We start from the raw sequence: 14,395 nt of genomic DNA on the forward strand, positions 1-14,395 counted from the left end.
TTAAATATATTAAAAAATAATATTATAATTTAATATTATATTTTTTAATAATTAATTAATTATTTATCTAGAAGTGATTGTAACTAATATTATCCAAACAATATTTATTTTATCAAAATCAATTTTGGTAAAAATTACCAAACATAAATCATGTTAGTACAAATTCACTTCTACTCAAAATCAATTCTATAAAATCACTTTTATTCAAACTCCAGTTTGACCAACTTGTATCCAAACACACACCAATGATCTGTCTATTTCGCTTTGTCGCCCCTGATTTGATCTGTCCATTTCGTTGCTGTCACCTTAAATGGTGTTGAAATTCATTTCGTGACTGCTATGTATGAAATGGAACTGTGTATTTTAAGAACAGTTTTCACCTATGCGCATTTTAGGAATAAATAAATTTTCTGTGCGTATATAAGTGAAAAAGCCAATATAAAATTGAATGTACAATATCTTATTTTAATTTTTGTAAAATAATAAAAATATTTGTGTTTGAAGTTTTGAATTGTCTATACGTAGAACAATAATTATTGTTATAGGTCTTTTCCATAAAAAAAATCTTCCGATTCAATAAAAATAAAAGTGGTATTAATTATTCAAAAATTGAAGTCAATTTGTTCGTCTAGTACAATCACTTTTTTTTTCTAAAAGACAAATTTTTATTATGTGTAAAAAAATCAAAATAAAATTATAATACTTTTAAAAATCATTAATCAAAATACATAAAAAAATTAATGCAAATTAAAATAAAAATAATTCCTTTATTTTTGTTAAATAAATAATTAATATAATTATTAATTATAATTAATATAGTTAAACAAAATATTAAATAATTTAATATTTTTCAATCAAATAAAATAAATCAAAAAATATTTTTAAAAAATATATTACATTAAATATGTTATTAAAAAAATTAATTTTAATAATATATAATAAATAAAATAACAAATTCAAAATCGATAAAAAAAAAAAACTTTTAATCCGGATTGGACTAGACCTAATCTTGATAACCTCTACTTCATAAATAAAAGAGGAAAAGATTGAGTAGAGACTAGAGAGGGAAGTGAATGGCGAAGGTGTAATATATAAGATGATGAGGGGTGACAAATGGGAAGGTGGATAACAAGTATGTTATGTAGTTTGTATTTTGTTGGATCCTAATTTCCCTTGCTGAGTTGTATTGTATAATGTATAGTTTGGTGAGCTATGGTATTGGCTGGTCAGTGGCTGAGGTTGTCACGGCTTATCTGCCTTTAAAGCTCCACCTGCCCCTCTTCTTAGTCTTTTAGCGCATTCCCATTCCAAAATGTCAAAATGCCACTATCGTGAGTATATGTGTCATCACATCATAGCATCAGTTGCCCTTTCTAGTTTCTAGATGCCCATAACATTTTCTTTTCCTTCTATACATTGGTACTATACTCTATTGTAAAACACGGGTTGATTATTACATTTTAAACATCGTACTAAGGGAATGTGTATTACATTTTATACTAAATAGATGTAATAATTTATGTTAATTAACATGCAGTATTTGAGATTATTTTAAAGAAAAAAAGGATGTTCTATGTTGTTGGTTAAGGGACATTATCATAACCAAGTTGGGTTGGTCTAGTGGTTAGCTCACTAGTCCGCTTAAGTAAGTGTCGGGGATTCGAATCCCGCCTTGTGCATGCAGCAACCCATTGGCCAGCGACAAACCCTTAAATGGAGCTCAGTATCGCGGCGGATTAGTCCTTGGCCTGCCGGGTTGGGGGATACCGTGGGAAACCAAAAAAAAAAAAGAGACATTATCATGAAAAAAACCATTTTATCTTTATGCATTCTTAAAGTAGATAATATACTAATGTTCTTTATTTGGTGGGTGACTATGATTGGCACAAGATATTTTGAATAGTTCTCAGATAGAGAGTTATTGGTACAAGATCTTCAGATCCTTTTTGTTTAAATTATTATCACTTCTATTGAGAGTCTCTGTCTGCCAAGGAAGCAATGGCGTGACTCTCTTCATGGAAATCTCTCCTTTCTATATATCGACAATTTTATACTATTCACTAATTAAATTTCAAAAGTATATCAAATCAAACGAATATGGATAAGTATTAAGTATCTATTACAATAATTGTTTACAATTTCAATTGCATCTTCTTACTCATTCTTTTAGATTTTAAACTCTAAATTCTAATTTTTTATATATTATATTTTTATAAAAAAAGACACATTACGAAATGTATTTTCAATTTCACCATATTTTTCTGTTAATGTATGAGTATAGTTTTTTTTTATGCCCTTATTGATAAATTTATACATTTATATATTCTGTTGTCTGGCCTGAAATGAACTTTCATGACAAAATCACATTTATAATTAAAAAAAATTCTCACCTCAGTTCATTATATCTATTGCTTAAAAAAAATTAAGCTCAATATATTAGTTTCATATTTTAATGTAATATTTATTAAACTATTTTAATTTCATCATGTCCATAACTTTAGGCACAAACAACAATGAAATATTAATACATTAGTTTTGTTAGTAAATAAAGATGTTTTACTAATTTCATTTTTGGCCGAGAATGACAACTTCCAGAGATCTAAGAAAGTTTTGGGATAATTTGCCGGAAGACATATCAAAAAGAGAACTCTTTAACATGTTCAAATGGACAGGCAGAATCATCGACATATATTTGTCGCGGAAGAATAAAAATGGCCGCGTTTATCTGTTTGCGTTTATCCGGTACACTACAAAAGGAGGAGCCTTGAAAGCGATCGCAGATATGAACGGCCTAGTATTGAGAGGCAAGAGAATTTATGTTGGAGAAGCAAAATATAGAAGGGGAACTCTGAAGCAGAATACGAGGGAAAAAGGAGTGATGGTGACGAAGGAACGGGACGCCGGGGTAAGAAATCCACAGACAAGGAGCATGGGAGTAGCTGAAGAGAAAGCCGCTAGGCAACCACCAGAGAACCCAACGAAGGTTCCAAATAAAAATGGATGGGCAAAGAAGATAGAAGTACCGATAGCAAATGGGAATGTCGCTTGGCTACAAAGAAGTATTGTAGGATGTACGAAATTGGCGATTGATTTGATGCTTTGCAGCAGAAGATCCATAGGAACTGGCCATGTGTGACGCAAGTAAGGGAGCTGGGAGCGTACAAAGCATTGTTAACATTTGACACTGTACTTAGTGCGGAAGAAGCTTACACTTTTAGAATGAATGAACTACTAAAATTGTTTCATACGGTAAGAAGATGGGATGAGAATGACAAGAGCGAGTCCAGAAGAATCTGGTTGGAATGTTATGGTATCCCATTACATGCTTGGTCAAGAGACACCTTTTGCAAAATAGGAGAACAGTGGGGTAAGGTGGTGAAATGTGATAATCTGACGGAATCGTGTAACTCATTCAGTGCAGGAAGAGTTCTGATTGATACTTGTGCATTCGACATGATTAACGAATGGGTACACGTTTCAGTAGGCATGAGTGAGTTCGAAGTTATGGTAAGAGAAGTGGGTGGAGAGGTGTATCGAGAAGAATGTTTCTGTAAACAACAACATAATGCAGAAGATAGACACAAAATTAGAGAAGAGGCGAAGAATTCAGGAAATGGGAGCACTAGCAGCACAGTCGATAGAAGTGGAGATCGGAGGATCGTAGGAGGGGACATGGCCGCAGTGTTAATGGCGGTGGAACGTAGAACTGGTGAACAAGATAAGGGTATAATGGTAAATTCATGGGTAGATTTGAATGAGTGGAATCATAAAATTCAAATATTCAGATGGGATACGCTAATCGTGCAGCATTAAACGTGAGGCAGGATTCTCGGGGATCATTTGCTATTAATGAGGAGATTGACTCAGAAAATGCAGTATCCAATTTCTATGATGACCGTTACTATGTGAACCAAATATATGAGGCTACAAAAGAAGTTAATGGGCTGCTAGCTAACAGGCCCAATAATGTGGCTATGGGACATGGACCGTTGGAGAAAGACTGGGCCGGGCCACAATCAGTTGCTGCTGGGTTCCTCAACCGGGTAGGGCAAGACCCCGGTTCTATCTTGACCCGGCAGGGATTGAGAACCTGCAGCGCGTCTGATCCTCAAGCGACGACTCCAAGACTGAGGGGGAAGTGCGATGTGATGACCAGGCGGGAGGAGGGACACGAACAACCAGAGACGGCAATTAACATCTCCGCTGCTGCGCTAATCTCGCAAGGGACGCGAGTCGTGGGCGGGGGTGCAGTGCAGGAGGTGCACGGGCACGGACGCTGCGAAGGGGTTGTATCGCGACGCTGCATGGAGGTAGCCTGGGATCAGCAGCGCGATCGAGATGGGACGACGCAGGAGGCGGTGGCTGGGGGGTCAGATACCGGAGAGAGAGTTGAAGTGGAGGCCACCGAGGTTGACATGGAGCGACGGGAGTTGAGGGTTGTAGGTGAAAACGAAGAACCTATGCAGGCACTTGGGAGTTCCTGTAACATGGAGGTGATGAGATTGAAAAGAGCAGTAAAAGTTGCAGGGCATAGTAATGATAAGGGTAAGACACCAGAGGACTACAATACACCAGAGGATGAGAGGCATATACGAAGTAAGACGGATCCGAGACTGGAGGAAGGGGAAATATTGACGGAGGCCAGTGCACAGGGTCACAGGAATAGGCAAGAGAATGACAACGAGAACGGTACAGGATCAGGATCGGAGACAGGGGCTGAGGCGGATGGTGATGGTAAACTAATAAGCGAAGAACAAAGACCTAGTTGGAATGAGAAAATGGCGGAGAACAAAGAAGCTTGGAAGCTAGCAGTAGAGTCAGGTGCTCAGTATAGTGATGAGGAAGATATCATGGCTATTCTGCAGGAGCAAAATGAAGCAATTGCGGAGAAGCGATGACAGGCGAAGCAGAAAGCAAAAGCTCGAAGGAGTCGGCCGAAAAAGCCAAAACAGGTGTGCAATAACTTTGTCCAATGATTTTAAGTTCTTGGAATATAAGGGGGTTGAGAGGTCCTGCAAAATTTAGCATGCTAAAAAATTTCAAAAATAAGTTTAAATTAGAAATGTTGGGTTTGGTAGAAACAAAGAAAGAAATGGTGACTAAGTTTGATGTAGTTCGTATCTGGGGAAGTGACAGTGCGGGTTGGGAGTTTGTAAATTCTATTGGAGCTTCTGGAGGGTTATTATTAATATGGGATAAAACGGTGTTCAAGTTGACCAATTGTTATAAAGGTGATAGATGGATGTGTGTAGAAGGAGTAGTGGTAAAAGATAAGTTTCACTGTGCTATTTGCTTAGTGTATGGCCCGCATGTGAGAACTGAGAAGAGCTCCATGTGGGAAGAACTGAGTTATATTACAGGACTGTGTCAGGTGCCTTTTTGTTATCTGGGAGACTTTAATGAAAATTTGGATGTGGAAGAAAGAAAAGGAGCGACAAGCTTAGCGGCATCGGCGGAAGATTTTAGAACATGGATACATGACATGGAGTTAATTGATTTGCCACTAAATGACCGAAAGTATACATGGTTCAGGGGTCAGTCATGCAGTCGGATCGACCGGAGCCTAGTTTCTGTAGGATGGCTTGAGGTATACCCGGAGACTTGTCTGAAGGGAGGCCCGAGAGGTTTATCGGATCACTGTCCTTTGATCATGGAAGACAGCAGGAAAGCTAATGGCCCAAGACCTTTTCGAAGTTTGGACTCGTGGTTCACACATGAAGGGTTTCTCAAAATGGTGAATGAAGAATGGAAGGATCTAGGCAACATACAATTTCTAGAGAAGTTGACAGCACTGTCCGTTCCGATACGCAGATGGCATAAGCAACACTTTGCGAACATGACTGAGAGGATAAAGAGATTTGAGGAAGAAATAAGGAGGGTAGATGATATGGTTAGTAGTGGACATTATGATGGTACAATAGAGGCAAGGAGAAGGGCATTAGTGAGATGATGTGAAAAGTGGTATGTGAGACAGGATGTTCACTGGAAGCAAATGTCAAGATCTCGGCATGCTCATGAGATGCATAGAAACACAAAATATTTCCACCATATTGCTTCAGCAAGAAGAAGGAATAACTGTATTGAATCCTTGGAGATTAATGGGAGGCTAGTGAGGAATCAAGCAAGGATCAAAATTGCTATTCGGGATTTTTATAAAAGTCTGTACCACCAAGAAGTGTCTCCAAGTGTGAGTTTCTGGGACGGATTAGTCAATCGGCTGGAGAGGGAGGAAGCGGAAGGCTTAGAGGTGGTACCATCCGTGGAGGAGGTGAAAGAGGCAGTATGGGATTGTGAATCTTCTAAAGCTCCGGGGAGTGATGGGTACAACATGAATTTTATAAAAAAGTGCTGGAACGAGCTAGGAACGGAATTCACTGCAGCTGTGATAAGTTTTTTTGAGACGGCAAGATTACCAGCAGAATCTAATGTCACATGGGTAGCGTTGGCGCCGAAATTCGTTGGGGCAAAGGAGATTAAAGATCTCAGACCTATCAGCATGGTTGGATGTGTATATAAAGTGATCTCTAAATTGTTGACTCGAAGAATGAGGCGTGTGATGCCAGGTTTGGTTGGGGAGTCACAGACTGCCTTTGTGAAGGGGAGGAAGATACATGACGGAGCATTAATTGCATGTGAAACAGTGCAATGGTTAAAACAGAAAAAGAAGGCATCAGCAATTATCAAACTGGACTTCCATAAAGCTTACGATAGAGTTAAATGGTGTTTTGTTGATACTGTATTAGAGAAGATGGGATTTGAAAGAACATGAAGGGCTTGGATTAAGGAGTGTGTTAGCTCCGCATCTATATCCATTCTGGTTAATGGGTCACCTTCCAAAGCTTTCAAGATGGAGAGGGGCCTACGGCAAGGTGACCCATTATCACCTTTCTTGTTTGTTCTCGTGGTCGATGTGCTTAACAGGATGATTGGAGAGGCAGTTAGGAACGGTCGAATATCTCCACTCTTAGTCGGAAAGGATAATATAGAGTTGTCACACCTTCAATTTGCTGACGACACTATTTTACTCTGCCCGCAGGAAGAGAATACAGTACGAAACTATCAGAGATTACTGAGGTGCTTTGAAATCATGTCTGGATTGAGCATTAATTTTGAAAAGTCCAGCTTGATACCAGTGAATTGTAGCCAGGAGTGGGTTAGCCGGATGTGTCAATTACTAGGGTGCAAGGAGGCAGCCTTACCGGTGAGGTATCTTGGGATTAATCTGGGAGCAAATCCACGGTTGGTGAAAACTTGGAAGCCGGTCCTAGATAAGGTGGAGGAGAAACTGAGCTTGTGGAAAGCAAAGGTGCTTAGTAAGGCTGGAAAGCTAGTGCTCATCAAGTCGGTGATCAACAGCCTACCTATTTATTACCTGAGCTTGTATAAGATGCCAACTACGGTTGCACGTAAAATCATTTCTTTGCAGAGGAGATTCTTATGGGGAAAGGATAATGGAAGACCGGGTATGGCTCTTGTGAAGTGGGAGATGGTCCAGGCTCCAAAGAAGCTAGGAGGGTTGGGAGTGGGTGATGCGGTAGTCCGTAACATGGCCTTACTGTTTAAATGGTGGTGGCGATTCTCAAAGGAAGAATGTCCTCTATGGAAGAAGATTGTGTGCTCCTGCAATAATTTGAATCCGAATCATTTGTTGTCTACTCAAGCGCTACCAAAGCGAGGGGGACCGTGGAGAGACATATATCAAGTACAAATAAAGGAGCAACATGTCAGACAGAAGATTATTGATGGCATTGCTATGGAAGTAGGAAATGGTAGATATACCAGATTCTGGGAGGATACATGGCTCCAGGTGGGAAAGCTGAAAGACTCCTTTCCGAGACTCTTCTTGATTTCAAACCAACAAGGATCAGTAATTGGGGACTGTGGGTTTTGGGATGGGATACAGTGGGTGTGACACTTCCAATGGAGAAGAGAATTACGCCAATGGGAGACCGAGATTTTGGACCAACTGCTCCAAGTCTTGCACTCTGTTACTTTAATAGCAGATGTACAAGACAGAGTGGTGTGGAGGTTTGATAAAGAAGGAGTTTATTCTACTAACTCATTCGTGCAGGTTTTGCAGGAGGAGACCTTGGATGAGGAGATACTGAGCTATGGATTCACAAAGGAAATTTGGAAAGGGTTAGTTCCACCCAGGGTCGAGTTATTTGCGTGGTTTGTATTGGTAGGGAGGGTTAACACAAAGGATCGACTAAGTAGACTGGAAATTCTACAACAGAATGATAATTTGTGTGTGTTGTGCAAGAAGGAGGTTGAAAATACCCAACATTTATTTGTTACTTGCGAGCTTTCCTGGCAAGTGTGGTGTGCATGGGTCTCATCATTTGGACAGAAATGGACTGCTCCTGATAATTTGAAAGATCATTTCGAGAGTTGGAGATACATGCCAGTAAAAAGGACACAGCGCAAGAGTTGGATAGTAGGTTTTTTCTCAGTAATATGGATTATATGGCTAAGACGGAATGAAGTTATATTTCAGAACAAGACAACAGGAGTTACAGATTGTGTGGATCAAGCGTTTACTTTTGCTACAGAGTGGTGTGATAAATAACTCACGTTGTCGATGGCTATGCCGGAGATGACATAGGAGTTGTTGTAATTTTATGTCCTTTGCATATCTGTACTTGCTCCACTTGAGTGTTGAGCTCTTTTTTTCAAAAAAAAAAAGATGTTTTACTAAACAATTTGTAACCAACTCTTGATTTGAAGTTTGCTAATGTGCAAAAAGCTATAATGATGATAGCAGATATCATAAATCGGATATTTTGGAGAATTAAATTGTTAGATTTGTTTGATACATTTCCGAATATTTTACGCATCTAGAGTTAAATGACATCTCATCCACCCTCATAAAAACTTGGAATAATACTACACATCTAAGTTTTTTTTGTTAATCAAATCTAATCAAATTAGTCTAATATAACAAAATCAGTTATAGCTAGCATTATTCTAAATTTTATTGTTTAATTTAGTTAAACTTAATTTATAAAAAGATTTAGATGTGTAACATTATTAAAAAATTGGTGATACATTTGACTGTTAAAGTATAAACAGAAGATTAAATTTAATTTAAGCATTACACATCCCTTTCCTGCAACTTTTCATAACATAATAATGGAAAAAACTAAAAGTTTATCTGAAAGAAAAATTAATTTATTAAAATTATAGTGAGCTTCTGGACCTCAAAATCAATAGTTTCTATTATTTAATGCTAGACCTACAACAAATATACTTCATCCTTGTTAATCCAATATGCCAGCAAATAGAAATGCCAAACAGTACATTACAATAGTTATCCTTCAACAACCCACCCTTTATTTATATGGAAATGACTTTGGAATTATGACAATGCATTTACTGGTGAAAAGGATATTAGACCCAATGGGAATAATTCTTAATTTACAAAAGAACATAATGAGAGCGCCCTGAAATTTTTTCTTGGTTTGGTTGGCTTCAGGGTAGTTAAAAATGGGGTAGTAATTTTTCATAGATAAGTCTAACTACATAAAATTACAGAGTTCATATGTAAGAATTTCCATCCCATTATACATCCACAAGCATGTGAATTGAGGTCTTAGGCGGAAAAAGATGAAAGGAAACGGCTTGAATAAAATTGATTCCACTTTACTCATCAAGGCATTTCCTTCTTTTCCTTTCCTTTCAAAATCTCAACTCTCACAATCAAGTAAATAGCCAATGAACGGTAGCTCAAATGGCATTTGTCCTCCCTCTCCGCATAGAGGTCTCGGATTCGAGCTTCTCCTAATATAACTTGAACCCAAAAAGAAAAAAAATGTAAACAATTAAGTAAATTGATCACAAGGCTATAACTTGAATAAATGTTAATTTAACTTAAACCGAACTGTACATTGTAAAGTAACTAAGTTATAAGCCAGAAAATAGCCTCATACAGGATAGTCTCACTGATATTGAATAGAAAACTCTAGTTCTCAGATAGATGTTTGTCTAGGAAAGCTTTAGCTAGATTACTGAAGCTTGCACTAACTTCTTCAGCCGCTGCATACCTCTTGATGGTATCAATAACTTCTGGCTTTAAAATTTCTTCCTTTTTAAATTCATTACAGACATAATAAAGTGCTCCAAGTGCATAATTTACCTAAATATCAAATGACAAACGTTAAATACTCGGTGATTCATCGAATTATAGTGTTAAGAAAATTAAGAACGTAAAGGTCAATAAAGATACATGATTTACTCTCAGCAGTTACATGGTGATTTTTCAGAGCGAGTTATTAGTAAGCAAGTTTAACAATTATAAAGGTATATAAACTGTAGAGTATCTAACATGTTTTACTAAACCTCCTATGAAAAATTATTCGAAGTTATTTCTTCTGCTGGACAGAAAACATGAAGAGAACCTAAATTTAAAGATAGAGTAACAACTATGAATCATGCTCATATATAACATAAACTAGGGGAAAGATTGTTGTGTCAAAAAACAAATTTAAGATTCTAACTCTACATGGTTTCACATTCCCTTTGACTCGTAGCATTCACAGGTTGAACTAAAGAGCCAAAACATAATCATGAGATAGTAAAGCAACACAGTCAACAAGAAAGTTTTTATCCTTACAGTGTTCCTGACTGGGCTTGATAGACATTGAATGATAAGAGGTATGCCACCAAACTTATTTACAATTGCAACATTTGCCTAATCTAAAATAAATAAATAAATTCAAAATGTTGTTACCATAAATAAAATTCTTTACAATAAAATTTTAGAAAACAAGAGAAAAACAACTAGCATTTTTACCAGCACAACAATTACAGATGCCTCCAACACCAAACTCTACAAGTTTTTCATTGGGTTCAGTCATGCAGTCCAGGAAGAGTTCCAAAATATTAAGCTGCTCATGTATCAAATTGGGTAAAACAGAAGTTACAAATTGAACAACCCGTGCTTCGGTACGAAAGAAAGTTACAAAGTACATCATATGCAATTCTTTGGCTCCATACTTGGCGCAAAAAGTTATAATTGTAAGGATCATATGCAAAGTTGGCCAAATTTGCCAAAATCCTCTCTTTTGTTTCTGTTAAGGGGGAAAAAGAATAGGAAAAGTTTCAGCAATCTAGAACTCTAGAACACAAATGTGTCTTTACAAATGCAGTTGAAAAGAGTGTTTCAAACATTACTAAATTATCAAATAAAACATCTAAAAATAAATGAAAAAAAATTATACCTTCATCAGTTGTGTTCTGAAACTGAGTCACCAGTTCCTGAAACAAACATCATCTATCAACAAAAATACTAAACATTAAAAAAAAAAAAACCAATGCAACAAAATTAAAATATTTGTATATGACTATCATTTGTTTTTGTTTTGCTGTTGTTGTTGCTGTTATAATAATATAAGCAACAGAAGTCGAAAAGAAAAAGATGATGGGAGAAGCACCTGAAGGTATTGAAATCTAGGACTTCCATATTTTCCAGTTCGCTCTCGTTGTCTCTGTTCAATGGTGAATATCATGGTTTCCTCTTCTGCTCAATAACTATTTGTTAATACTAAGAATAACAAAGATACAAATTTGTTTGCACTAAAAGTCGCTGATAGAAACAATAAGAGAAACACGGGAGGGAATGCCAACAAGAACGATACAAGCTTGGAAGGGCATTAAAAAAGAAAGATAGAGATAGTCTAAAGTAATTGCGATTACTTTTACATTAAGCTTCCTGGCTAATTTTGATTATATGAGATTATATTCGACCAAGAGAAGAAAAAGGAGATAAAAGCTAACACTTGATGGACAAAGAGATATACATAGTGTATAAAAAGGTATTCAATAGCATTATTCAGAGGAATATATTTAGAGTACTGAAATAATAGCAAAACAATTGTAACATGAAAGAATGCAGGATTTACCAATTACCACCACACTCTAACATGGCCAAAAATTTATTACACCAAACACCCCAAGCCTATCATTAGTGTGCCAACTAAATCATTCTGGAGAACATCTGGAGAGAAACTTTTCATTGAATGGAAGTCAACGGAATGAGTATACTTGAGTTTAGCCCAATGGATAGAAAACAGAAATGGATAATAGCAAGGTTTTGAAAACCAAACCGGTCATCTAACTGGTCTAGCTACTGGTTCACTGGTTTAACCGTAACCTAACTGGAATAACCATTTTACAAAAAATAATAAATAAAATATAAATAAACACACTAAAACGTAACTATAGTCTAATATAAACTTTAAAATGTCATCCAAATTAAAAGTATTACATCAACCACAATGTTATAATCTAATCCAAATACAAACTCAAAAGTCAAATAACAATAACAATAACAAAGTCAATAATATTTTATGTACTATAATAAAAAACAATAAATGAATGGTAATACATTTCTTTACAGGTAACAATCCAGAGTCAAGGATAAACAAATATTCCTTCATGGTTAAATAAAAATGCTTATGAAGAACTTTTATATGACATCATTAGAAAGTTACCTCTTTGTATAACCTTTTGTTGTGCTGCCTAAAGAGCTGTAGCCGAACAAAAACACATTTTTCCAACCATTTTTGTGCAATTAGCACAGCATAGAACAGGTGCCAATGAATTACAATTAAGACTAGTATTAGTAGACAAATGTATCGTTTCTATAATGTTCTCTCCAACCTTGACTCCCCCAATTACGTGTATAGACTCTTTAACAACAGCAGCAGCAAAATATCCCCTAGGATGATTCATTTGTTCCCCGGTTATCCATGCTTCGCACGAGGATCGAACACTTCAATGGTCGACACCATTGTGCTTCCATCAAAGCCACCAAGTGCATGCCTACGAGGTGAATGGATAAGTTCATAACAGTGCAAAATCAGTCACATAGGTTGTTACTAGGAAAGAAACTAGTGCAAGTCTTAATCTAAGAAATGCATAATTGGCAAAATTCATATGCTGAATTAACTAACTTAACAATCTAAGCACAATTAAACCTAAAGCATACTTTTAATTGACTTAATTGTTCACAAAGAAAGCACAGCAGTGAGCAGCAGAGCACAAAAGAACACAGCACAGTAGCAAAGAAGACACAAACCAGAGTACAGCACAGCATAGCAGCAGTGTGCAGAGCTAATCAATAATCAATATAATTTGAAAATTTCTGAAGAAAAAAAACACAGAACAGCGGGCACTAGTAGCGAGCAGAGAAGCCATTACCTTCGATCTGAGCAGTCTGGGCAGAGTGTGAGGAAGATCTGTTGAGAGCGATAGACAATGGCGATCAGGCGACGGACACGACGACTGACGACGGCAGAAGCGCGGCTGAGAAGACGAAAACCAGACGCGAATGTCGATCTCAACGGAGGAGAGGGGTTGGAGACTTGGAGCACGACGACCAGACGATGACAGGAAGCTCCTGAGCGCGACGGACGGCGGCGAAAGCGCAGCTGAGCAGACATGACAATGACAGACGCTGAGCTCGAGGAAGAAGCTGTGACTGGTGAGACCGTGAGAGTGAATAGGGGTGGTGGTGGTGGTCCCAGTGTCCCAGTCCCAGTCCCTGTGTCGGTGGTGGAGGTTAGATGGCTGGGGTTTGTTTGAAGAAGCTCTGAACTTCCGGAGGAACGAGCGAGTCAGTGTGAGGAAAAGGGGCTGGGGCGCCGGGCAAGTGGGCAGAAAGGAATCTGTTTTCTTTTTTAATTCCAAACGACACCATTTCATGGAAACCGGTTGGGTTTCGGTTCGATCCAGCCGATTTAGCAGTTCACAAATGAAATGTTTTTTTCGGTAGAATGGACTGCAGGAGTGTCCGATTTCCGGTCCTTTTTTCTAGAACCATGAATAATAGAGTAAGATGATCGTTACTATAATCATATTCTCACACATACCTTACTCAATTTGAGCCTTCAAAAATACTGAAAAACCTGAAATATACAATTACTTCTACTCAGAAACTTACAATATGAATATCATTGAAAGAAAATCATCAAGTTTAACAAACTTGGAAAATTGGGGTACAAAAAAAATTGCTTAAATGTGGTGGGGAAGATAATAAATGATAAAAAGATAAATTTTAAAATATACAAGAATACTTTATTGAAAATGTAGGAAAACCCACAAGGAGTAGCAGTTACTAATATTGGTTTAAAAAAGATGTTATTCAGTTTTAAAGATAGAAAGAGAGGACTGCAGATTATTCAAAATGGTCCTTGGAATATTAAAGAAAATATGGTCAACCTCAAACTATGGAGAGAGGAAAAATCTATGTTTGAAGTGGATAATGACTTCATGGAATTTTGGATTCAAGTGCATGGTATCCCACATGACCTCATGAAAAAGGAGACATGCATTGTTATCGGAAAAATGCTGGGAGTATTGACTGAGGCTGAAGATCCAAAAGTGGATAGCGTTC

General features: G+C 37.2%; 1 protein-coding gene and 1 pseudogene across 1 annotated transcript; one reads left to right on the plus strand and one right to left on the minus strand.

Moving 5' to 3' along the window:
• The first annotated feature begins 7,941 nt into the window (after positions 1–7,941).
• On the plus strand, positions 7,942–8,569 carry LOC107457958 (uncharacterized). Its single transcript, XM_016076158.1, has 2 exons — positions 7,942–8,028; positions 8,072–8,569. The coding sequence occupies exons 1-2, from the start codon at positions 7,942–7,944 to the stop codon at positions 8,567–8,569; spliced, it is 585 nt and encodes a 194-aa protein (XP_015931644.1).
• Positions 8,570–9,289: 720 nt separating this feature from the next.
• On the minus strand, positions 9,290–13,338 carry LOC107457973 (uncharacterized; annotated as a pseudogene).
• Between the last annotated feature and the right edge of the window lie 1,057 nt (positions 13,339–14,395).

Source organism: Arachis duranensis, chromosome 7 (genome assembly GCF_000817695.3).
Source record: "Arachis duranensis cultivar V14167 chromosome 7, aradu.V14167.gnm2.J7QH, whole genome shotgun sequence".
In the NCBI taxonomy this organism is placed as follows: Eukaryota; Viridiplantae; Streptophyta; class Magnoliopsida; order Fabales; family Fabaceae; genus Arachis; species Arachis duranensis.

Excerpts from the sequence above, each read along its gene's own strand:
- LOC107457958 (XM_016076158.1), top strand. The coding sequence starts at position 7,942 with ATGGGAGACCGAGATTTTGGACCAACTGCTCCAAGTCTTGCACTCTGT. Across the intron at positions 8,029-8,071 it reads CAAGACAGAGTGGTGTGGAG|GTTTTGCAGGAGGAGACCTT; the intron begins GTTTGATAAAGA and ends TCATTCGTGCAG.